The sequence below is a fragment of the Pituophis catenifer genome, unplaced genomic scaffold, assembly GCF_029215685.1.
Source record: "Pituophis catenifer annectens isolate HBS135680 unplaced genomic scaffold, rPitCat1.0.hap2 SCAF_2, whole genome shotgun sequence".
NCBI classification, from domain to species: Eukaryota; Metazoa; Chordata; class Lepidosauria; order Squamata; family Colubridae; genus Pituophis; species Pituophis catenifer.
The window spans coordinates 229439889-229466914 of NW_027256882.1; the positions used below are offsets into that span (position 1 = coordinate 229439889).

Below are 27026 nucleotides of genomic sequence, written 5' to 3' on the forward strand. Positions count from 1 at the left end.
AGGTAGTCGTCACTGATTCTTACTTTGTTTTCTCTTTCAGGTCCTGTGAATGGCTTGTTGGCATAAGCAGTTATAATAAAATCTTCCAAACTATACACCAACTCATTTAAATTTCACATCCATGTTTCAGAAAACTTTTCATGCTAATTTGTATGATACCTGTATGTAAAGTTTTTAAAAATTACATGAACCACTCCAATAGTCTTAGAAGTGTTTTAAAATTTTACCAAAAGTTTCTATGCAAGATTATCCTGTAGACCTCAACTTACAAAGTTCATTTAGTGACTGTTCAAAGTTACTTATGACCATTTTTCACACAACTGTTGTAGCATCCCCATTGTCATGTGATCAAAATTCAGATACTTGGCAACTGGTTCATATTTATGACACTTGCCATGTCCTGCGGTCATGTGATCAGCTTTTGCAAACTTCTGACAAGCAAAGTCAGTGGGGAAGACAGATTCACTTAACAAGCTTGCTACAAACTTAGCAACTGCAATTGCTAAGGGGCAAAACTCACTGAACAAATGTCTCACTTAGCAACATAAATGTTGGGCTCAATTGTGGTCGTAAGTCAAAGAGTATCTGTACTAGGTAATATATGAATGGAAGGGTAATCTTTGCCCGCAGGGAAATACCTTACTTGTTCCTACATTAGAAAAACTGACACCTACATCCAAAACTTTTTATTTACCATTTGAAAGAATGCTTTTGATTGCCCCTCTGATGCCCAGTATTAGACAAATATTTCTGAAGAATTCCAACATAATTCAAATTTGTGAGCTGCATTCCATGTGCAGCGTTTTTCAGCTGTACACCATAAACAACATCTTCTCATGCCAAGAAAGAATGTATCCATGTGATTATTCCTGCTATTAGATTATTATGATTGGTCACATTGTCAGCTGATGTATAGACTGGATTTGGCTTTTTCCCCCCCCTACCTATTGAGTCCTTCTCAAGGACCTGGGATAGTGGATACTGTTGTTCAGTGGTATTGAAGGTATCATCCCAGGATGTAAGCAATTCCAAGTAAAGCTGCCTTTGCAATTGACTGATGGTGATTTTGTCAATGCCGATGAACTTCAAGTGGTTCTTCAGCTATTTTGGAATTGCCAAAAGCAAATTCCAAAGCATCTATTGCCACTGCCTTTCCTTTCTTTTGTCACAGTCATTTTACTTCTATTTGCAGGTCTTTATATTTTTATAATTTCTCCAGGTTTTTCTCTTCTCTTCTAGTATCTCCCAGTATTGCAATCTCCACTTTTTTTTTGTCTTTGTTACCAACAAGAAAGTCTAGAGTGTAACACTCTTGTTAAGTCTAGAGTGTTGTGTGGCAGATGCTGTAAGTTTTTGCTTGAAACATGTTCTATACCAGGGGTGTCAAACTCGCATTGTCACAGCTTTTTCATGTGACCTATCATGACTAAACTGGGCGTGGGCAGTGCATGATGCATCTGGCCCACAGGCTGCGAGTTTGACACCCCTGTTCTATACTAATACTTATATAAACTTATATAAACTAACTTCTTTTGAAAGCCGTTTTTTCAGGAAATATTTGTCATATTTCATTGGCAATTGCCACGTTCATTGGCAATTTTCAGCAAATAACCATACTTTTCTGTTTTGTTGGTGGTTGTGGCTTTAATTTAACCAGAATTTTAGTAAAATAAATAAACTCTTTATTTCATAGGAGAATATATTGATTTTCTTGGTCACTGCCAATTCTGTGACATTTCCTGCTCTAAATGCATAGGACCAACTTCAAAGGACTGCATTGGTTGTACATATGCAAAGTAAGCCATTCTTATTAAATAATCTCTATCCATGTAGGAGTTACAATACTATTCATATTTACTGCATTTAATTCAAGCTATTTTGCAAATTGATGTAAAACAAGCATAATCTGAGTTTATAATCCCTAATTGACTGGAATGAACCATTTTATGTTGCCCCTACTGCATATGCCATGTACTTCTCATCCTGAAAGGAGAAAAATATCTTGTTCCTTAATATATATAGGGAAAAAATGATATTGAAAAACTTGAGGATATTCAGAATCTATATTTACACTGGTGCATGCCTCTGCAAGTTGATTAAAAAAAGAGTTTAGGAATACACAATAATAAATCATTCCATCACTTGCATACCAACTTTTTCTTCTGAATCCCTTGCATTGTCAATGAAAATGTGGAACATTTTCTAGACATTAATATAACGGTATTACAAAATCTCCTGCAGAAAAATCTATCTCACAATTTGGATTCCACTGTCAGACAGAGCCCAAGTTCAGAATCAGAACTGAGTTACAATAAGGATCTAACTAAAACAGTAATAAGTTATATGAACCTCCAGTAAAACATATAAATACAAAAAGGATTTTCATATAAAAAAATTTGACTGTATCTTATTGATTTGTATACAGTGAAAGGTTTTGAATTAGTTTCCCATGAATGTGAAATTGAATATTGTTTGCTGAATGAGATAAGAACGATATAATGGAAATAAAGTACTCATGAGGATAAATAAATGTTTAGTAAATGGCTCATCATAGAACAAGGAGTAAACAAATAAATAAACTCTGGGTTATTTATGGATAAATAGATAAGAAATATCCGTAGTGATATGGGAGAATATTATTTGTGGAATGTTTTCCATAAACGTAAATGATTTCCCAGTTCACAACCATCAGTGACATGAAAATACAAGGACCCTAGTGTAAGCATAAAAACATAAAAAATGTTTTATATGTTTTATAAAAAGATAAAAAATAAACTAGCTGAATATAAATTAAAAATGGCTTGACATAATATGTTGCAGCATCTGATCTTATGCTCCCTAAGTCTGGAAAGAGACAATAATCCTCACCTCTTTGAGAAACAATACCAAGGAGTTTTATAAAAGGCTTGAGAAATTAGCCAGATCAATTTGAAGTTCAAAGTTTAGCTTGTTGGGTGTCGTAAATAGTTTTCAAACTGAAAATAGAGCAAAGTACAAAGAATATGTGGAATATAACTGAATATGGAAGCCGGTCTCCAGATTGATTTAAGTTCATTCTTTAAGAGTAAGTTATTCTTCAGCTACTTAATTCTAATGTTATGTTCCCCACTTTTCTTTTGCAGTAGAGTTTTGGATGACGGGCGCTGCGTTATTCAATGCCCTAGAGGGAAATTTGAATTTAACAAGCAGTGTCATTCTTGCCATGAGTCCTGTACGGAATGCAGTGGAAGTGAACCTAATGAATGTACTAGCTGTGCTAAAGGTAAGGCGTCTCTTTTTTCCTCCCATTTATTTTCTGTTAATTGTACTGCGATATCCAGAGAGTAAAATAACAGTAGGATTTTGCTGCAACAGTGGGAATTTGGTTTTATTTATGTTGTGTGGTTGGAATCTAATGTTCTCCTACCGATTAACATGAGGTAGGAAGAATTCTTCTCACCTGTTTCATCCTCTCTCCAGTTTGAAAACCCAAATAATCCTCCAGAGTATATTTAAGAGGAGAGGGTATGCAAAAGAATTTAGGGAAAAAAGAAAATTCCAACATGTGAGTAGACTCATATAACATTGGCTTCCAAGTGGTCTGGGTGATATTTATTTGATCTCTTCTTTCCATACCCTAAAAAGCTCAATAGTACTGTAGTACTAAATCTCAGGTATTCAGTACTGGCTATCAGTAGAATGTCCATTGTTCCAAAGATAATAAGCAATCCCATCTTTTTAAACACCAGTGTCAGAAACAAGCCATCATGGCCACCAGTTAGGAGACAGAATGGGGCCAAGTCTTTTATTTCCTCCAGTCCTTTAGAAAAAGCTGGTTGGAAGGGCAATGAAGCCTAAGACAGCCATTTAATTGTACTTTTCAGTATTAACAGTTGCTATGGCTTTGTTCTCAGCCAAAGACATTTCTTTTCAGATTAATAGAGAAAGTTCTGAATCAAATTACATAAACTGATTTTATGTTCAAGGATTAGGAATGAGAACAGGAAAAAAAATCCCTGCATGCTATTTCTTTGATCACCATTCCATATTACGCACGTAACAACTTTATCTTATTTAAAGAGTGTCTGCCAGAAATCATGCAGAAGGAAGGAAGGAAGGAAGGAAGGAAGGAAGGAAGGAAGGAAGGAAGGAAGGAAGGAAGGAAGGAAGGAAGGAAGGAAGGAAGGAAGGAACATTCCATGCTAATTGATACTGTTTTCTGAGAGCTGTCCTCAAGATGACGATGCAATTTATCAGGTTTTATTATTCCTGATGCAAAGTATCTGAAATGTAAGCAAAAAGGAAGATAACAATGAATGATTGGGCTGAGTCCTCACACATCTGAAAATTACAGATAACAAAGAGGTGATTCCCACTAAGTTAGGTACGGTTTACTCTGTAGTGTTTACAGTCTTTTGAACTGTTCTCTTACTATGTCATCACAGGATTTTTCAGACTCCTTCCAGCACAATCCTGGGTCTTTAAAGCAATGCTTCTGGGTGTTTTGTTAAACTTAATCTGGCTTTCCCTCTTCCAGATAAGAAAGGCCACATGCATTTCCTCTACCTGGGAGAATGCAGGAAGAGCTGTCCTTTGGGCTTCTATCCTTCTGTGGCTGACAGTACTTGTGCACCCTGCTTTGAGCACTGTCAAGAGTGCCTGAATCAAACCAGCTGTGAGAGGTGCTTAGCGGGATACTCTCTCATTAATAACAGCTGCCAAGAACACAAATGCAAAAAAGGTACTGCTGCTTATAATGCAATGTGAGAAGTTTTATATCAAATATTTATTCTTTACACTGTTTCCATCTTCCCTTAAAACATTAACAGAATCCACAATCGTCTGAGAAATCAGCGTCTCCACTAGATAATTGACAGTCAAGCTCAGAGGTGGGTTTCAGCAGGTTCTGACCAGTTCTGGAGAACTGATAGCGGAAATTTTGAGTAGTTCGGAGAACTGGTAAATACCACCTCCGACTGGCCCCCCCCCATCTATTCTCTGCCTCTCGAGTCCCAGCTGATTGGGAAGAAATGGAGATTTTACAGTAACCTTCCCCTGCCACGCCCACCAAGCCACGCCCACCAAGTTATGCCACGCCCACCAAGCTACACGCACAAAACCGGTAGTAACAATTTTTGAAACCCACCACTGGACAAGCTGAAACTAAATTAATCAAGTAAAAATAGCAAACGGGATCAAACTCCTGTGCTGAAATCTAGGAAGTGATGCAGCTAGGAGTTGTTGCCATGTGCTCTGAAGCAGTTTATAAACCATTGAATCCAAAGTACGGTGCTCCCTTTGTGTGTGTTTGTGTGAGTGCATGTGCGTGTACCTTTTCTGAGGAAAATGAAACTCTGATTTCATTGTTCAATATCCAGGGGAAATCAAAGGCCTCGACTCGGAAGATTGCATTCCTTGCCCTGAAGGATGCCTCATCTGCAACTCGGGTATGTTGCATTTTAAAAATTTGGTTCACTTCTTTTTTTCTCTCTCTCTATCTAGGGTGGTATTATCTCAGAAAGTTTTGGAAATAATCTGAGGGATTGCTTTAGTGCAGGGGTAGGGAACCATGGCCCTTTGACGATCTGTGAACTTCAATTCCCAGAATTCCTGAGACAGCATGGCTGAGGAATTCTGGGAAATGAAATTCACAGATTGTCAAAGGGCCATTGTGGGATAGGGGGAGAGAGAATGCATTACTCTTGGGATTCTCATGCTAAACAGTACAGAAAGGGAAGTTATTAAATCCATGAAGAGTAATTCTATTTTGTTCCTGATATTTTTAAAATCTTGGCTCTGCCTACTTTCTGAGTATAATGGCAGTATCCCTGTGAAGACCAGTGGGGCCTTTCAGAGAAAAATCTCTAACTAAATGCTGTGAGTCTGTTCCACTACAGCCTTCCAGAACAGCTGTTTTAAATTAATCAAAAGCCCTCAAACTATTTGATTACAGATAATTTACATCACGAATTTTGTCTTCCTTAGTTATGTTTGCATGTTTTTTCTATCTTTGGAAACATTAAAGAAGATGTATTCCATTGCAACGAACAATTTTAAATTCTACTGCAGGACAATCTGAATGTTTGAAGTTTTACTATCTTAAAATATATTAATGGTATATTTGTTTCCATGACAAAAAAGAGTACTTCCCATGCTTCATATGTTTTGTATTAATTTTAATAGTTGTCAGCTAAATAATGCTCAGAGGAAAGAAGCAATTAAATGTTTAAACTAAAGGCAACATAGCCTTTAGTCGAATTGTAGTATGATTACGGGAGGTCCTCAATTTATGATCTGTTGCGAAGTTCTGAAGGAGCCACCTGGGGAAAACTTATGATTCAGATTTGAAATTGGCAATGGGCTGCATTAACAACCTTTTACAGTGTTCCCCAGTCTTGTGACCACATTTTACAAAGTCATGTTGCTACATTTTACAAAGGTTGTACCAAAACACAGCATTTATTTCTGGTTTTTGACAAAACTGCACCCATAAGGACTCATTAGTTTGCCCAGCAACCATGGCATCCACTTAATGACCACTGCAAAAGCAATCATAATCTCAAGTTGGTCGTGCAATTGACAAAATTTTACTACCATTATGAGTTACAATTGTGATGGGCAGGTTCCACTGTAGTCATAACTCAAGGGCTACCTATATTTCAGATCCCTAGTGAATGTCTTTCTTAATTACATCTAAGTTGATCTGTGTACACTCACCCTTTAAAAGACATGCTGAAGTATAATTAATTCTTTAGTTTAATTACTTTTGTTCTCAAAAAACTTGGCAAAAATATATTGGAGCTAGGACTTTAGGATTAAATCAGATCAAGTTGACCCAGAAAAATCACAGTGTTTAATGGTCAGAGGTACTTTTGGTTTATTAAATACTGATACTACACAGAAAAAATTCCAGATGGGAGATTCACGAAAATATCTCCAAGTACGATTGCCAGCTCCTGAAAGATAAAATGTTGGTGGCAAGGAAGAGAATCCAGGATGCAACTTAGCTGGTTCAAAAGAGAAGTTCTCAGGCTGATTCAGGGCTAAAAGCTGATTTAATAAAGGCAAACACCATATGGTAGATTGTTGACCTGTTTCTAATAGCCTTCTAAAAGATGAGTTGACTGTTGAAAGCTGAACTTGGAGGCAAAAATAGAATTGAAGGGGAGAAAAGCTGGAGGCCAAAATCTGGGCAACTGGGAAATGCTGGTTTTACTCAGGAGCATGGCATTTTTGAGTGAAAGCCATAGCATGTGGAAAGCTATGTTTATTATTTCGCTGATGAGATGTGTGTGTGTACCAATTATATTGTTCTTTTCTTTGGTCAAAGAAGACAGAATTCTGTTTTTGTATGATTCAGGGTTGTCTGTAGAGTGTGGTGAAATATTCAAAATGGCATCTGTAATGGTTGCCTATTTTCTGAGGGATTGAAATCCAATTATAGTAGAGCCATTTTGGCCTACAGGGTGAATCACCCAGCCACAATAGAGCAGTAACCCAATACCACAGTTTGTTTTTAATGAGAAAGCTTGTTAGATACTGAAAAGAAAATTTGATTTTAAGACTATTGAAAGAAAGTTGTGGTGACAAAAATAAGGGCATGTCCTCTTTTGGCCAGCCATCTGATAACCCTCACCTTGTCTGACCTTGAAAGTGCTAAGCAAGGTTCAGTAACAGTATTTAGTATTTGGATGGGAAACTATCAGATGCCAAAGCTGTTCACTAGATTGAGAAGTAAAAAACTTTTTTTATCATCTCTAGGAGATGGGCAGCTGTATAAATAGTTTAAAGTCAATCAATCTTCAGGAGTAAAGTCTGATTTGAGTGCACCTTTATATTTTTATGGTGCTTTTTAGTTTTTTAAAATATTACTGTTCAGAGAATGTAGGAATAACTTTTCAAAGCAATAAGTCTAGCAGTAAGATTTGAAAACAATGATAAATCTTCTTACAGGAAAATGACATGATACAAATCTAATTATTATTATTATGCATCATCATTTTCCTTACTTGAAAAGAAAGGGAAATACCTGATATTGTAGAAGTATTCTTACAATAATTTTGGTAAAATCTTAAACAAGTATCATTTGTTTGGATTCAATAAGTTCAAGTGTATTTAATATGACTCCCATGCACTGTAGTTCCTGTGAGATAGCACATAAATTTTGCAATGTGTGATAATATCATTTTGATTTTAATGAGATGATGATGATGATGATGATGATAATGATGATGATGATAACAGAAGCGCTCATTTTGTGTTTGAATCCAAAGCCTACGTGGTCCTAATTTGGTTTGAGAAATTATCTGATTCTCATTCTCATTACTTATTTATTTCAGGTAACCCAGAAACCTGTACATCATGTATCCATAATTATTATATGTAAGTTTATCACTCTTACTTCTTTCTTGATCAGTGTCTCATTTTCTTTTCTAAATGAAAGCAGGACTTTCCATTACATGGTGATAGGCCAGCTTTCCCCAACTGATTGATCTTCAGACATGTTAACAGATTTTGGAGATGTCAGAGCTAAACTCATCAGGAAGGCACCACTTGGAGAAGGCTATTCAAGTGCCTATAAATGGTTTTTGAATATTTAAGCACAGAAAAGAGATTCTGTTGTAACTCACAGGAAAACTTTTCTGTTACATGTGTTTGGTTGTTTGTTTATTTACTCATTCCTTTTATATAGCTGCCTGTCTCATGTATCTAGGTCAGGGGTGTCAAACTCAATTTCATTGAGGGCCGCATCAGGTTGTGTTTGACCTTGGGGAGAGTGGGGGGCATGGCCGGGGGCATGGCCAGCTCGACATCACTCATGTCGGAGGCACCTGTGGTGGCCAAGTGCTAAGGCAGGACTTCACTTACACCCTCCCTCCCTCTCATTATAATCTCCTTCCTTCCTTCCTTCCTTCCTTCCTTCCTTCCTTCCTTCCTTCCTTCCTTCCTTCCTTTTCTTCTTTTTCTTTCTCTCTTCATTCTCCTTTCTTCTTCCTTCCCCTCTTTCCTTATTTTTCCTTCCTTGCTCTCTTCCTATCTTTCCTTTTTTTTCTTTGTCTTTCCTCTTTCCCTTTCTCCTTTCCTGTCCCTTCTTGGATACTCAAATGCAAAAGGGGAAACATTCCTCCTTTTGTTTTGTTTTGTTTTGCTTTTCATTTGTTTTGCTAGCCCTCTGCCAGCAAAAATGGAGCCTGGGGGACCCGTTTTCAGCAGCAACACCTCCTGCAGTCTTCTGCCAGCGAAAACAGCTCAGAGGGGCGCGTGTAGCCCTACTGAGCTCCGTTTTCTCTGGCAGAGGCACCATGGGCCAGTCCTTTGCTGTTTCCAGGACAGCCTCGTGGGCCAGATCTAAGCACCCTGTGGGCTGGATCCAGCCTTCGGGCCTTGAGTTTGACACTCCTGCTCTAGGTGATTCACATGGACCATTTAAGGCTGACTCCCAAGTAAATTGGTTGTGGTTGTGGCACAGATAAGGTTTATTTTGAATACAGGTAATCCTCATTTAGCGATCACTCATTTAGCAACCATTCAAAGATACGATAGCCCTGAAAAATGATGCTGCAACCATCCCAGTGTCCTTGGGGTCATGTGATTGCAATTCAGGCACTTGGGAACCATAGTGTATTTATGATGGTTGTAGCATCCCATGGTCCCATGACTGCCATTTGCTACCTTCACAGCCAACTTGTCATAAGCAAAGTCAATGGGGAAGCCAAGAATAAGTTGGAAGCCATGCTCATGTGATATTATTCTTGTTGACAGCGGGTGATTCGCTTCACAACTGCAGCCAGAACCGATGTCATAAATTGGCATGGTCAAATGACATTTCTCTTAATAACCATGCCACTTAGCAATTTAGAGCTGCCCATCTCTATTGCATTCAGTACGTGAGGACCACCTCTGTACTCAGTTGTGTTTTGTGGACTGTCCTATTGAAAGTAATAAAAGGAGAAGGAATGACAATATTACATTTCTGTGCTTCCTATTTATACAAGAAGATGACTTCAGCTTTTTTTTTTTTGTTTAGTGTTCTTTATATTCCTTTCTATTTAGCATTATCAGTTTTTGTGATGTTTGCCAATTTAAGAATGCCAGTAAGAAATGACTATCCCCCCCCTTCACTTTTGTTTTTGGGTAGGTACAATCAGCAGTGTTACAGAACATGTCCTCAAAATACTGTCCCAGATGACAATTCTCACATATGCATTGAGTGTCAAGCCAATTGTCAAAGCTGTGATAGATATCAATGTTATTGGTGTGAAGAAGGTTTTTTCCTTCTAGGTAAGTGAAACAACCAGACCTGCATGCAAAAATGCCCAGGAACATAAAGGCCTTTCATTGAGAGTTAAAATCCATGATTTGATATTGATGACAGAATAGGATCTATCTATTCGGGCAGACAACGGATGACATCAAAAAACGAGAAAATAAGGACTCCAGTTCAAATTTCTTGAATGTTGATTGTGAACACAATCAGTGTAACAAATAGAAAATCAAAGACATGAGACGTTTAACTATTTCATTTGTTATTGCAGACACCAGACACAATCAAATTAGAAGTTGTAAGGACCACATATGCTAAAACATGTCAAAGTCAAATAGCTATTAGCTATCTTAAAGCACACTAAAATGAAATGCTAGTCACCGTTAAGGGAATGCTTAGTGATGCTTATGTAATCTAATACGAGCCCATTTATCTTTGATTCTCATGAAGGGAGCAAACCCAGACAATTAACAGCCTGAAAGATAATATGGATTTGGTAAATTCCCCAGAGTGCTGGATGTTATCTCTGAGAAAATCTTCGTAGCTACAGTACAAAATTTGGCTCAGAATGTATAACAGGTCCAGAGGTCTAATACAAGAAGTGAAACGTTTACCTCATTTTCTGTACTTAGTAGGTCCTTTAGGAGAGGAGAAGTTGGGGCGGCATATTGACCTCTATAAAAGATCGTAATAAAACATTATCCATGTTCCCAATTGCCTCAGTTCAAAATTCATTTCTTTGATTAAATACTTGCATATTCACAAATATTCACAAATTTCTATGTGCTACATAGAAAAAAATGTAAGAATAAATGGGTAATAGTTATTCAACTTTTCATGAAGTCATTTGATCCTAGACTTTTGATGATGCATCTAAATAAATTCAACTAATGAAAACACATCTTCTCATTCAGAAATTCAGAAATGCATAAAGACCTAGTGTTTTTTTTTAACCAGGCATAAGAGTCAGGAGAGCAATCAAGCCCTCACTATTCATGAATGATGTTTTGGGGAGCCACTTTATGTGAGTTGGTTGGGAACAGAATTTTAATTCCAGTTAATCACCAACAGACACATTAGTGAGATGGGTGGCCATATAAAACCTATAAAAATAAAGAAATAAATAACCCTCCAAATGAGTGATTATATATGTAAAAAATAATTTGAGTTCCATCACAAGAAAAGCAGGATGAACCTGAATAATTTTAGTCAGAATGTCTGAGATTATCCTAGCAACTCATAGGGACATTTTGAAATCACGCACACACACAACTCTGAGACGATTCCTTAACTGCACATTATTTTAACAAGGCTGGTGTATGGGGTAATGCTTAAGATGACTAAATTTGGGAGACTCAGGGTCAAGGTCACCTTCAGCCATGGAAACCCTCTCAGTCCAATCTACTTCACATGCCAATTTAAGTCCTTGAATCAAAGATGGAAACTAAATTAAATCAAATCCATAAATAACCAGATCTTTAAGTTGTGGGTATAGGAGCACCCAGCTTCCAATTCAGGAATATGGTAGTTGGTCAGAAAATATTTTGCACATCCAGAGTATCCCAAGTATTTCCAAGACTAGCATGCATTGGCAGTGCAGGAAAAGGCAAAATTCCTCTTGTGATCGAATTTGGTTCTTACATAATTTCTATACATAACTTGCTTTAAAAATATACCCATTCCTTTTTTGAATTAAGACAACATAGTCATTTGTATGCAAACAAGCATGGAGTCCTATTTGGGAATCTCCCTTTTATTGTTACCTTAAAAATTGCATGCCTCAATATCTGTTCATTTCTATTTGATTGTGAACTGTTGTTCTCTTAGTACACTTTCTTACCAAAGAAATCAAATTTTGTACTGAGCACTCCAATCAATATGTACTGAAACATGATAAACCAACCACTGCAGGGTTATTGGTATTTTTAATTACTTTCATATAAAGCATATCTGAAAACTGTTATTGCTTAAAATATAATTTCTTTTAAAGATATTTCACCAATGGAAATAAAGTTTCAGATTACTTACGAATAGAATAGAATAGAATAGAATAGAATAGAATAGAATAGAATAGAATAGAATAGAATAGAATAGAATAGAATAGAATAGAACAGAACAGAATAGAATAGAATTCTTTATTGGCCAAGTGTGATTGGACACACAAGGAATTTGTCTTGGTGCATACGCTCTCAGTGTACATAAAAGAAAAGATACATTCATCAAGAATCATAAGGTACAACACTTAATAGTCATAGGGAACAGATAAGCAATCAAATCATATTAGGAAACAGTCAATATAAATTGTAAGGATACCAGCAACAAGGTTACAGTCATACAGTCATAAGTGGGACTAGATGGGTGATAGGAGCGATGAGAAGATTAATAGTAATGCAGACTTAAAGAAAGGAATCTGTATTCAGTTCTGAGCTGATTTAGAAGAATCTTTTAGTATCCAATTAGAATGTGGTCTCAAAAATCCCCATGAAATGTGGGGGAGCAGGTGTCAAAAAAGGCAAGATGGAAGCTGTGCTAGCATGACCAAGGCTCCATGCCTTCTTCTTGCATGCATCATGTCACATGTAATTAAGAGTCAGGCCTTCAATTGTGAACTTGTGGCTACCATTTGACTTTATGGATCTGCTCCATATGGATACTTCACCCTTGTCCATAGAAAGAGTACACTAATAGAATTGTCGGATTCTTCTAATATCTGTTTCCATTTGTGTGGGATTCAGATATACTTTCATCTCTGAGTGCTGCATGCAATGCCCTGTTTATCAACCTGGGAATTATAGGAGTTGAAGAGTACCTCTCTTAAAGTAGCCAAGGCTGAGAAACACCAATTTAATACATCACAGAGTTACATTTGCAACCCTAATTATCAGTCTGTACTTGAGGTCCATTTTTGAGGAAGCTATGGGCACGTTCTCTGAAGAGGCTAGGTAGCCAGTTCATTTCAAAATGACTTGCAACTGTTATTGTGTTAGTGATTGGTGCAACTCTAATTCCCATCATCCATCTTCAATACCTGATAAGTAGAAACTGAGTTTTGTATTGTCAGATTCCCCATTAGGGGAATGATTATGTGACGCTGTGTTTATGCTTCAGGTGGGACATGTGTGAGAAATTGTGGAGCTGGCTTTTACAAAGATGAAATTACAGAAGAGTGTGAACCATGCTACAGGACATGCAAAACATGCAGAGGGGTCAACTACAATGACTGTACAAACTGTCAAGGAAATTTACAGCTGCTGCATGGGAAGTGTGTAAATCCCCAACACAAGGGAAAGCATGGGAAATTTTGGAACGGTAAGTTGCTTTCATTTTGTTGCATTGCTTTCACTGTTAGTGCTAGGAACAGGAAGGAATCTGCCCTTCAGCAAACTCTCAAAGCAAACTGGGCTTATAGAAGAAGAAATGATATAATTGGCAGACTTGGAAATGGAGTTGTTACTGACATTTGGCCTGAGCCTGATATGGGGTGGCTTGATTTGCAATATCTCACAGTTTGTCGGGTGCAAAAGACCAGGTCCATATGTGAAGGTTCACATATGATTTTTTTCACTAAAAGCCTATGCAGACGAATCTTCTCGACTAATAATCAGCACCTGGTTTGAGTTAGATAAGGATCAAGGGCACTCAAGGGGACTGGACTTAATTCCTTTGTGGCTATGTAGGGATTCTAGGCTAATTCCCCTTTTCACTTCACCCCAGGTTCTGCCATCCCTTCTTCTACATAGTTAAACTCTCAGGGGTCCTGCGCCCAGTAAAAATGGTAGGTGGGCTGGTCAGGAAACTTCCCTGAGAAGGGACCATTTTGTCAGCAACTCCCTCAAACCAAGAGTAAATTCTTTATTTACACCCGTAGCATTATTGACAAATGCACAGTTTTAGATAGTGTGAGCAGGATATTTTTACCCAAAATTTGCATCTATTGTTTACTGTAATATGTTTACTAGCAACGTACTCAGTTATACCCCATGTGAAGAAGACATCAAGACTAGGCCACGTGGTTATTGTTCGTCCTGTTTTACTGATAGAGAAGCTGAAGCTGCACACCTCAGACGATTTGGCCTCTGCATTCCTGAAGGGCCGCTTCTTCCCTTATGTCCTGTCGCGATCCTTGCGGCCAGCTGAGATCGATCTCTTCTCGGTGTCCTCCAGGCATCAAATTGAGATGGAAAGAGCACTTAAACAGGCATTCTTGGAGAATGCCCAGGTGCTGCCAAAGGCTTTTCCCTTCAAGGCTCACCAAAATCCAAGCCTGAGCGTTATCCGGAAACGATGTAAGACTAAAACAAATCTTTTTTTTAAATATTGCTATCCAACATGGAAAGGGAAGGACTTCATTTTTCACTATGTAAGTTAAGGTGGGCTTTTCCCAAGAACTCCAATATGGAAGTTAATATGTGGCTGAGGAGAATAATCCAGTATTTATATTTAATTTGACAGTGATCCTGGTGCTGAACTTATTCAGTATGAAGTAATAGTCATCAACCCAAGGAGTAGCAATTCCTATGGCCAAGAATCGTTACCTCAGAATCCTGGCACAATGTAACATTCAAAATAATGAAACAGTACTTAAACTGTGTTTCACTTCTCCTATTTTGATAATTATTTAATTAAGTGTAAGTACATGTGGCCTGCCTGCTTTAGGACAACAAGCAGATTTAGTACAGGTGGTCCTTAACTTACAACCATTCATTTTGTGAGTGTGTGAAATTACACCGGCACTGAAAAGGTGTCTTATGACCTCACATCTACAGCCATCACAGTCCCATGATCAAAACTCAGGTGTTTGGCAACCAGCATGTATTTAGAACCATTGCAGTAGCCACAGGTCATGCGATCGCCATTTGCGACCTCCCTAGCCAGCTTCCAACAAGCAAAGTCAATGGGGGAAGCCACATTCACTTAATGACCATGTGATTCACTTAACAACTGCAATGTTTCATTTAACAACCATGGCAAAAAGGCATAAAATTGGGTGGAACTTATTTAACAGCCACCTTGCTTAGCAATGAAAATTCTGGTCCCAATTGTGGTCATAGGTCAAGGACTGCCTGTATTTTCCCCCATTACTTTGGCATCCTGTATGTTTATATATGGGGATGGGGGAAATGTCTATATTAATATCTGAAAGCAAGCATAGATTTTTTAAAAATGCCATTGGGTGCTTACAATTAATGCAAAGCATTTTCTTGAACCCAGCTCCAGTATTCCAATAAGCAAAGTTTTATTCCTAAATAATTGGGCTTGAAAAAGATATTAGAATCCCACTTCCTTCTGAGTAGGAGGGGGAACTCCTTATCCAGATTGGGTTACAGGTACTCTGACAAAGTAAATAAAATCTGGAAATTGGAACAGGAGAACCCTCAATCTGCCTGCTATCTTTTTTACACCAAACAGAAATACTACTCATTAGATTTGTCTCTTGAGGGACAAACAGATGCTGAGGAAATGTTTCCTTTCTAAAGGCCATTTCTTCGCCCGTGCCTAAACATGACACAAATATATTCTGGCAGCTTTTTTTGTTTGTTTGTTTTTTAATGTTGTTCCATGCTTAGCTCTAATGATGTTAAGTAGGTTCTTTCCAGCCAGGGTAATCTCAAGGTGAGTTCACCTTTAGGGTTTCTCCCACTTCTCAGAGGGAAGTCAGGTTATTGGCAATGATGGGCTACACAGCTGAAGGAAAGATACAAGCAATGGGAACGACTTCCATGCTAATATAGTTTTCTTCTAACCAAGGATGGGTGGACCATATCATCTCTCAGCAATGTGAAAGAGCCTCAGATGTTCACAGTGCATGGTCCAAAAAGCCAAGATGGCAGCCGCAATGGTATGCTCAAAGCTCTGCCTGTTTTAACATAAATTGCATGCCTGATGCACGTAAAAATGAGCGGAAGTTCCATTGTTGCCGCCATCTTGATTTCATGGACCATGTCCTGTAGACAGATCTGGATAATCCCAAGAAACAAAAATCCTCTGTTATAATCCTTCCATTTGAACAAACTGAACATGGCTGTGATGGGAGATTTTAGGGGAAGGTATTAATACACTGTATTGATTTCAATTAAAAAATACAGGCTTTCTTTTTAAAAAGTGATAAATTGGGAGGCTTTTCCAATGTGATTTTTAGCAACCACAGATTAACCTGTCAAGTCCAAATTTATTCCTGATTGTATGAAACTGTCCCTAAATCAGTCCATAATGACTTTGCATTCTGCAAAATATTTCCAATGTGATTTTTAGCAACCGCAGATTAACCTGTCAAGTCCAAATTTACTCCTCGATTGTATGAAAGTGTCACTAACTCAATCCGTAATGACTTTGCATTCTGCAAAAATACTTAGGTTTTCCTCCTTAGGTTGCCACTGAGCCATGCTGTGTAATCCTGGTCATGTGATAGACAAATATTGATTGTCCTCTGGGAATTTCTTGTGCCCAAGCGATGGAGATGGTGCCTTAGGAGGATGGTTAGAAAGGTATTTCACTGAGAATTCAGCTCTTATCTGCAAGTGTCAAAATATTACCAATCCCATCACATGGTTAATCACATGGTTGATTATGTGCCGGGACAGTAGGAAGAATAGAGGCAGGGAAGATGCTATATTCATATCCAAAGTTTGGATTATGCTAAGTATCCCCATCTCTAGCCTCTTCAAAGAATGGCCTGGTTCAGATACGGCAGATCCAGTATCAAACAGTATGATTTATTGGAAGACAAACAAGTAACAAATTCCAATACTGTTTTTGACCTCCTTGTTCAATCAAAACCAACTAATCTGTTCTTAGTTTCCCAGTTTGGATGCAGTATTGATTTAGTGAACCAAGAAATCTTCTCTAAAACCTCCCCAAGGAAGATTAAGAGATGGGCATACCTGGACTCCATCCCAACACACTTCTCTTTGCTAAATAGGGAGATTCGACCTTGAACTAAGGAAAAAATTCCTGATAGTGAGACAAATTAGTGCAACGGCTTGTCTCCAGAAATTGTGGGTGCGCCATCACAGGAGGTTGAGAAGAGATTGGACAGACATTTATGGTACAGAACTCTTGCTTGAGCAGGGGTAGGACTAGAAGACCTTCCAACCCTGTTATTTTGTATTCTGAATGATCCAATGAATTGAATCCATTTGCTTACAGGCTGGGTCTGATACACATTATGACAGAAATAAATTTCAAATGATTCGCCTATGGCTTACTACCAGTGGTTGGATTCAAATAATTTAACAACCAGTTCTCTGCCCTAATGACCAGCTGGGTAGGTGTGACTTGGTAGTCATGTGACTGTGTGGGCAAGGCCAACTCAACATCACTCAGGTCGATGGGCACTTCGCCTTAGCTGTTACAATGTAATAAGGGTTAACCGGAGAGGCAGTTTCTGTAAGCAGGGCAATAAAGATTAGGCTAGAAACACCAGAATGTTTCCTTCCTGCCTTCCTTACAGGATTAGCCCTGTAAAGGGAAAAAAAAACAAAATAAGATTTCTTCCAACAACCGGTTCTCTGAACTGCTTAGAAAATTAACAACCGGTTCTCCCGAATAGTTGCGAACTGGCTGAATCCCACCACTGCTTACTACTATTCTCAATCTGGCAATTTTTCAAAATGTGGTTTCAGGCAGGTGTCATTTTTTGATAGATTGAAGACCTAGCAACAAATGATTTCTGCAGACAGATAATTTTCTTACTTGTAAATTGTTGTGTACAGGGGGAAAAAAAACATTGTCTTCCTTAACCAAAGTTGGATCATCTCCTGCAAACTGCTTCCCCCATAGAATATAGTTTTTCCAATGTCTGTTTCCAACTGGAAAAGCAGAAAATAGTAAACTAGAAGATGCAGGACTGGAATTCTCTCTCAGACTACTCCCTCCCTCTTCCCCCCACAAGCCCACACATACTTACATACACACAGATGTACTCACACAAATTCACATATGCACAAGATCTACATGCATACACTTTGCATAGGATGCCAGATTTTCAAATGTACTAACTAGTTAGTAAGAGGACGGTTTTAGTCAATCAGTTCTTAGCAAGGCTAAGCCAAATGAACAGTGACAGAGTCTAAAATAATGAACTTGAATTTATCAAGAATTTCTCTTTCTTTTCTATCCAAGGGGAAAAAATGTCTGGGTCAGTAAGTGTTGCTCTGAACATCTGTATTTTATCTTGTGTACCAGATGATGTTATTGGGGAGCCAGGAGACACAATAATGAAGGCCTTGATTCACTGCATGTTAACACAGCAGTTCGGCTGGAAGAATGATTTAAGAAGCATGAACAGGCAGATTGCTAACATGTTAAGTCACCAAACTTTTACATTCTTCCGTCAATCCACAGACACATAAAAATGGGTAGTTAAACAAAAGAAAATAAGGTGAATATATTGTGCCAATGTTTTTCAGCTGGGGGTGGTTTAAAGACTTTTTTTTTAAAATCAACATGCAATTTCAAAACCATATTTTGTGTCAGTACCAATTTTGTTTAATGTTGTTGGGTTTTGTTCACAACTGATAGGTTTTAAATATATACAGTCGCCATGCCTGCACAAACAAGTTCAGAAGGATCTGGAACAAGAGGCATTGGCTCAGGTCCTCTTCTCAGGCATTCAGAGTGCAGGAAATTATCTGGCTCGGATTCAGACTCTTGGTCTCTGTAGCTCTAGTGTTGTCTCCATACAGAATGAGAGAGAGAGCCACCAGATTTTCAGATGAAGGGTTTGCTTTGGTTCCATTTGGTTCATTTAGGTTTTCTTTAGGCCCAGGTTTCCTTTGGAAACTGCAAGGGATGAATTATTGGTGCTTTCATTGCCTATTTCCAACTCTTGATTAATTTGCCATGTACTTCCTATGCTCTGTAGCATCATAATGCCCTTGAATTACTATTATGTTGAAGTCCAATGAAAATGCCCCACAAAGCCTCCCAATTCAATGATGGTTACTGGTTATATAGATAGGCGAGAGCTGGGCATTTTACAGCCCCTGGGCCACATCTGGCCTTTTGGTTGTCCCTGTCAGGTTCACATGGATTGTTTTTATTTTGAAGTTGTCTGGTTTTTTTTTCTTTTTCAATTTACATTTGTGCGTGCATACATAGCTATGCACCTTCACAACTCTATTGGTTCAGCCTTCCACAACAATTCCAGTTTCTCATGTGGCCTCTTGGGAAAATTAATTGCCCATCCCTGAGGTAGACTCTCTGAAGCCAGCTAAGCTTCTCAATGATTTGTAAACTACGTATATAAAAAATGAGAATTCTGCAGAACATTTAACCGAAAAGGTGATAAAATTTAAATACCTTTGCTATGAACACTTTACATTTGTAGAAATTAGGGGAGGCATTTAAAGATGTACATGTCTGAGTTACAATTTATTTCTACACAACTCTTACCTTTATCAATCTCTTAAATCCAGAAACCGCACAATTTCTAGGATTTATAACATATATATTTCTATTTCTATTAAACTGTATTGTAAAACTATAATGTTACATATGTGAGTCTTGTTAGGTGTTTGTGCATGGGTGACTATAGTTCTGCAAAGTTAACAGATTAAGAAACTAGCTCCATTTGTGGATGTGAAAGCAAAGCCAATTTATGCTATCCTCACCACACAAATTATTGTTATATTATTGCAAATGATATGATACAATCTTTTTGCTGTGCAGTCCCTCATTTATCAATACACTTTTTTCTGAAATGTTTAAAAAAGGAATAACATTTTTTTACAGTTATTCTGGAATATGGTTCTGTGAGACTGTTCCATTTATTTTGCATTAATAAGTGCAAGGTACAAGCTATTGATGATAAATGAACAACCACTTTTATATCTTGAAGAACCATAAATGATTAAGAATCATAAAAAGATTATGCCTTACTTTGGCTTATGAAACAAAAAGAAATGCTTCAAGTAGAGAAAAAAAATGTAGCAGAAATATTAATCATGCACAAACAAATAATTATAACCTTCCCACATCTGTTACACTCAGTAAGCAAAGATAGAATTTTATCAATAATATAAATTATTTCTTTTATAATTTTGATACAATGGGTGGAAATGTAAAGATACTGTACTGTGTAGTTAACAGTGAATGCATAATTTATGCAATGAATATATCATCTCTATTTTAATTTATACATGTACAATTATTTTAGTTGAACTTAAGTTCAACTAAGTTGAACTTAATATGTTTGCTTAACAACAGAAAAGTAGACAAACATTAATAATGCTCTTAATATGCATAATGTAATGTAATGTTGTGTAATATAATACATAATGTTAGAAGTGCTCCAATAGAGTTGCACTTGTAATTTAACTTTTGATCAGCAAATTTACCATCCAGAAAGACAGTTAGGGTTCAGAAATTAGCTGTCATTATATCCTAACAATTTGCCGTCTCTGATTCTATAGCATCTGTTTGCAGAATTCAAACTGCCTTGGAAGCTATGTATGAGGCTGTTTTGTGTGTATTGTTGCCAGGCTTTTGAAGAACTGATACGGCATTTAGAGAGATACAAGGAAAGCATAGCTATGTAATTAATCAAAGAAACAAATGCATATTTGAGCACATCAAAGTACATGCCATTCTGTTAGAGGAATTTTGCAACCTGGAGGTTTTCAAATTTTCCCAGGAAAAGCAAATCAGCAACTGTATTATATTTGAATGCAAGTTTGACAATGAACAATGTTAAATTCAGCTCTGAAGCATCTATTAATAAAAATCTACATTTGCTGGAGATAGTTTGAATTGTTGGCTTGTAACTATTTAATGTATCATCTGCTTCCCAATCCTTGATGCCTGTTCCCCTCTGCTGGAAATTCAGAAGTATTACAGTGATAGCACTTAGAATTGGAATCTCAGCAGCTCACAAGAGTTCTTAAAGCACTTAATTAACAGAGAACGTTCAGATGTTGTATTGAAGATTAAAGAATACGTTGTTGGAAAATGCCTACATCCACTCCACTAATTGGTTGTTGATGTCCATTTACCCCTTCCTGATCCAATGGACACCAATTCACTGTCTGTCGGTAACTGTTTTGAGTTTTTGAAAGCTTCTGCTTCTGCTGCTAGCTAATATTGGTTGTTTGTTGATAGATGTACTGTAAGTAATGGGTTAGATATTACTGCATCATCATCCTTCAGAGAACGCTGAAAATACATTATGATCTAAGACAAAACTTATTAGGCATCTCAGAAGCTGGTCAAGGTAACAGAGAAGACAAGACTATGAACAGCCCACCTAGCCATTTCTTCATAGTGTCTGACTTTCACCTTTCCTCCCAATCCAAAACTATAACGATTGTATTCTTGTAAACTGAGCTTCTGAAAAAGAAGTGCAGTGAGTAGCATGCCTTGGTCACTCAGACAGTGGGTGCACATATTGAAGTCAGAGTGCCAATTGTAGATAACTATCTGGACAAATAATAATGTTAAATTTAGCTTGGAAATGCTTTTTGGGGTATGCAGGCCCTGTTTCTTTTTTGTTTGCATTGCAATGTCCTACAACAGCAAGAAGAGTTTCATCACCTCAACATCTGTCCCTTTGTTGTGGAAGGTATTAAATGACACTATATCATAGTGATATTTGGAATCAAGTACTCAGCCAGAGTATCAAGAGATGCCCAGTGTTACTAACTGGTTTCTTTTCTCTCTCTTTCTAATACAGCAACAGCTACTGATTTTCAGCCATGCGCTCCTTCATGCAAAACCTGTGAAGCAGCTGCGGATAGATGTACTTCATGCCCTGCAGGTATTTATTTATTCCATTAAGATACCATATAATCAACTCCAGACTCACAGCACTTTACAGTAGCAATAAACAATAAAGCATCTACAATATGGGATTATTATGGACCATCTAGTGGACCAAGAAGGGCCTTCTCCAGGTGGCTTCCTCCCTGTGGAACATCATCCCTGCAGAGATTAGCCCTGACTATGACACTCTTTTGCAAGATTGTGAAGACATGGTTCTGATAGTGGGCTTGTGACCCTAGAGTGATATGGAGCCCAATATGTGATTGATTGTAGTCGGCCCAGGGGTAAGGGTTTATTGTTTTTTTGTACTGGGATTTTATCTTATCTTGGTAAGTTGCCCAGAGTCACTATGAGTGAGTTGGGTTGCCATATAAATTTTCTAAATAAATAAAAATACAATCAACAATTTCAAGGATACTTCATAAAAAAATTTTTTAGAATGCAGACATAAACATGGGAAAATTAAAAATTTAAGAACAATAAATATTACTACTACTATTAATGGTGGGAACAACATATTAATCATAGAATTGCCCATCTTGAAAGAGTGCCATAATTAGGTAATAGATGAAATAAAGTGTAGTTTTAAGAATAGGTTCTTGCTTCCCTAAGTTTCACTTTATAGAAATGAGGTACAACTGAGAGATTCTTTTGAGAAAACTACTAGATAGGGATTATGTCATTTGTCAAGTTAGCAGACACATTGGGGATTTGGAAAACAAAATTCTTGCACAAAATGCTGATCATAAGAAGCTTAAATACAAAATGACAAGTTTCACATTTGTTATAGTAGCTTATACCTTTCTTTTCTGCTAAAATTCAAAATGAAGCACTAAACAGCCCAGAGACATTGTGTTAAAATATAATTTCATGTTATTTATTTTTATTTAAGGAAGAAATGATTGTTATCCTTCCATCTTTATCCTCAGGGTATGTCAGTTCAAATCAATATAGGCAACAGAAAACAATAATAGACCTTTCATCCACTAGTATTGGACTGATGATTGACTTGCCAGCAAGTCTATGTTGACTGTTAGTTGACTTGTCTCCATAATGATTTGTCCAAAAACCGGTTCTTCAGGTCTTTCAACAATTCACCCATAGCTACTATAATTGACTCCATCGCCTTGCTGTTGGTAGCAGTCTTCTCTTTCCTTCTAACTTTCCCAGCATTACAGCCTTCTCCAGAGAGCTAGGTCTTCATATAATATGCCTTCAAGTAGGATAATTTGTGCTTGGTCATTTGTTCCTCAAGTGAAAACTCTTGAGTTGATTTATTTGACGAGCCATTTGTTTGTTTTCTTGGCTGTTCATGATATTGTCAAGAGTCCCGAAGTTCAAAAGCATCACTGCACTTTCTGTATGGATTGTTCAAAGTCCAGCTTTTGCTTCCATAAAATGTCACACACAATTCCCTCCAAAGCTTTGAATACTACCCTACCAAGTTCTAATATACAATATATTACTTGACTTCTGGTTACTTTACTCTGAAGGTTGACCCTAAGAGGCCACCTTACCATCTTCATTGTCCATACTAAGGCTGTTTATTGTACCTATTGACAACAGTCTGGGCTTCTTAATAATGACTCATTATTTATTAATTAAGCTATGAATAAAAAAAATAGCATAAAATCATTTGGTGAGTCCCTATGCAGTGCCATTAGAAAAATAACGCCCCTTTAAACATCAGTGGATATGTAATAAATAGTATATCCCAAAATGTCTTAATCTTAATTACAGTCTCAATGGATATTTAAATATAATTCTTCAAAATGGGCACAAGAGAGCAGAGGTGGAAAAGTCTTAATAATAATAGGTAGTCAATATTTGCAACAGTACCATTGGCTGTCTTTCATATACACAATTTATACCTGTACCAGTGCTTCTCAACCTTTTCTTCACCATGGACCCCCTTTAAATACCTTTTGTGACCATGGACCATGGTTACGGACCCCCAAGACTTAATTCAAGATTTAAATCATAACATTTCTTCAAGCCTTCATCGATCCCCTGTTACCACATCATGGCTCCCCCAGAAGTCCATGGAACACAGGTTGAGAACCACTGACCTATAACATTCTTTTTCAGGCCAATTTCTTTTTGCTGGGACCTGTGGCCACGATTGCCCTCCTCAAACATTTCGCAATATGAAGACAAAACAATGTGAGAACTGCACTGAGGACTGTGAAGAATGCACAGCAAATCAACACTGTCTGAAATGTTTGTCCAATACAAACACACCCCGCTATCTGCACAAAGGCGAATGCTTGCAGGAGTGCCCCATGTATGTACCCATTTATATTCAACCATTCATTCACATTTCAGTGTGGCATTTCCACTTCCCCATTTTCTATATTGCAATACTTGTAGCCTTCTCCTTGGAGAAGGCTATGAGGTCCCTTGGCTTCTTCAGAATGATTGCAAAGATACATATACATTCCTCTGGCTTTCTCTGGTGGGTTTCCTAGACAGATTCGCATTCCAACATTCTAAGAACGTGAGCAGCCTTTTGAGGACTTATTGAGAATGTATTATAATACAGGAGGAGAGAGAAAATAGGATGAATTCAAGAGATTGTCCGACTAAAGAAGGATCTAGTTCACAATGATTTTCATGTGCTTAGTTAAAAGAAAGATTGAATATGGATACAAAGCTAATTAGAATTGAAAAACAGAAAATGGAATTTGAAATTGAACTATCAGTATGTAGAAATAACGAATGTGTAATATCAAAAATGTATAAATTTATGTTAAGATTTAAAACGGAAGAAGAGGTTAGAAAATAGTGACACAGCTGGGTGGATGCCATGGTTGGAGGTCAGGGTTTCCATAATGAGGATCCAGAAAGTAGAAGGACAATGAGAATCAGGGTGAACATCAATGCCTTCAGGACAAGGGCCCTATAGGATCTAACAACTGTTTGCTGAAGCATTTTCCTTTCTTCTTTTTACAAAGACTTTAGAATCAGATGAGCAACCGGGCAGAGAAAGACTGAGTGATTGGCATTCATTTTACTGTTTTATTTCTAAAATATTTTGTTTGTGCAGAGCCTCAGATTCAGTTCCAAAAAGGGCTTTGAAGTACATGGGAAGGGAGGATATGGTGCTCGTCTGCACCTGCTTTAAAGCAGTTGTCTCTTTCTCAGGATTGTTTGGCAGTTACAAAAGGCTGATTGTTCCTTAGAAATACATGACTATCTAAAGGCTGTAGAATCATTAAATCCGGGATCTAAGGACACCCAGCTGCAATAATGGCCAAGTGGTCCATGTTACAATCACAGCATCATTTCCATTAAGAGCATGTTTTCCCAGATCAAAAACACTGAGATGAAAGTTGCTGCTTTGATCCTTTCAAATCACCTGTTAAACTTTCTGAGCAAATTCCCTGTATTGCTTACTTTGCTTTATTCAGGGTATCAGAAGCTTGGGAGAAAAAACATAATTGAATTAATATTAATTTAACTTATATCTATAAGAAGTATAATTGTTTCCGAAGGAAGTGAGAAATACACTAAAATATTTTGGGGTTCTTCTGGAGGACCTGATCTTTCATAGTTTGATAAGGAGATATGTGGATCTGATGCTAAGTTGAGCATTTCCTTTGCATTTTGTTCTTCTTCAGTGTGGTGGGAATGAGATTGCTTTGCCATTGTTCTTCAAAGTAGAAATTGGTGGTGTAATTATCTTGAATGAAATCCAGGATCCTTGGCAAAGGGATTGTGTGAGTCTGGTGGTCTTCAACCACCCAGGCTTTTTACTCTCAGATAAATCCTGAGAAAACAAACCTTGAGGAAATTCATCCTAAGAACCTTCTATTTTTTATTTATTTTTTGATCAAGAAATGTAGGCAAACAACAAATGTAGGCAAATTCCAGAATGTTGGAGAAAAGTGTCCCAGGAAACAACAGCAGCAACATTTTTCACCTTATTGCAATCATAAAGTTAGCTCATAAACTCCAGCAAATTGTATTCTTCAGAATGAGAAAATAAAACAGAACTTCTAAATTTTACCTCGAAAAGACAATTATCCAGAAACTAGATTTCAGTACAGTAATGTGATAGGAAACTTACCATATCAGAATCAAAGATAACTAATGAACAAGTACATAATTATGATACCTTGGTACTCAACTGCCTCATCAAGTTTGGTATTCAGTACATTTTGACGCAAACATTTTGTCTTGGTACTCATTGTTTGGTACACAACGCACAAACTAGAACTTGTCTATGTCTATGTCTGCTGCTTTGTGACTCACTTAAGGGTCACTTAAGGGAAAAATTTGTTTGGTACTCATCACACCTCCTGGAACCAATTAACGATGAGTAGTGAAGTACCACTGTAAATACTTTTTAACTCATCCTCTCAATATTTTTTTAAAATAGAACTTTATTAATTTCAAAAGCATATAACATATAAAAAAATCAAGAACAGAAAAATTAAGAGGTTAAAAAGAGAAAGGAGCAGAGAAAAAGCAAATTTGAGGGGTGCAGATAGAAAGGGGGGGAAAGCACTTTTGCTGAGAATTAGAATATATTCTGTCACTTGATGGGTTTTTTTTTTTCCCCTCTCTTGCTGCAGGGGCTTTTTTACTAAAGATGAGACGTGCAGGGAATGCAGCCCGCCTTGCAAAACATGTAGAAAAAATGCCACTACATGCCTCTCCTGTGAAAGGCCCTTGCTGCTAGAGGGCTTCAGATGCAAACCTGAATGCTCCAAGGGGCATTTTGCTGCCGATGGAGGCTGTGAAGCTTGTCCACAGATGTGTCAGGAATGTATTCATCAAAGGAAATGCAAAGGTAAACCAATAATCCAGTGAGCCATGCAGCAGTTCAACCTTTCCACTCATCCAGCAATGAGATCCAGTCATTCAAAATCCGGAAGTTAATGATGAAAATTTCTTGATAAACATCTCAATCTGAAAGCCATTGCCAGCCAGCTGAAGCCAAAGAAGGGAGAGAGGCTGTGTTTTTGCACATCTGTATAGGTGGAGATGCATCTTCTTTTTTTTCTATAATTTTATTGTATTT

The 27026-nt window shown here is 37.5% G+C and overlaps 1 protein-coding gene across 2 annotated transcripts in view; it reads left to right on the forward strand.

The window, feature by feature from the left end:
• Window positions 1–27026, forward strand: part of PCSK5 (proprotein convertase subtilisin/kexin type 5) — a 201356-nt gene that overhangs the window by 161176 nt on the left and 13154 nt on the right. The window contains exons 21-31 of one of the 2 annotated variants that reach the window (XM_070938639.1): window positions 1694–1796; window positions 3123–3262; window positions 4517–4720; window positions 5358–5426; window positions 8319–8361; window positions 10118–10260; window positions 13352–13552; window positions 14284–14529; window positions 21912–21995; window positions 24089–24284; window positions 26578–26795. In XM_070938639.1, coding sequence (XP_070794740.1) covers window positions 1694–1796; window positions 3123–3262; window positions 4517–4720; window positions 5358–5426; window positions 8319–8361; window positions 10118–10260; window positions 13352–13552; window positions 14284–14529; window positions 21912–21995; window positions 24089–24284; window positions 26578–26795 — 1647 coding nt within the window. The remainder of the gene's footprint in view (window positions 1–1693; window positions 1797–3122; window positions 3263–4516; window positions 4721–5357; window positions 5427–8318; window positions 8362–10117; window positions 10261–13351; window positions 13553–14283; window positions 14530–21911; window positions 21996–24088; window positions 24285–26577; window positions 26796–27026) is intronic. The other variant, XM_070938640.1, reaches the window with a different exon arrangement.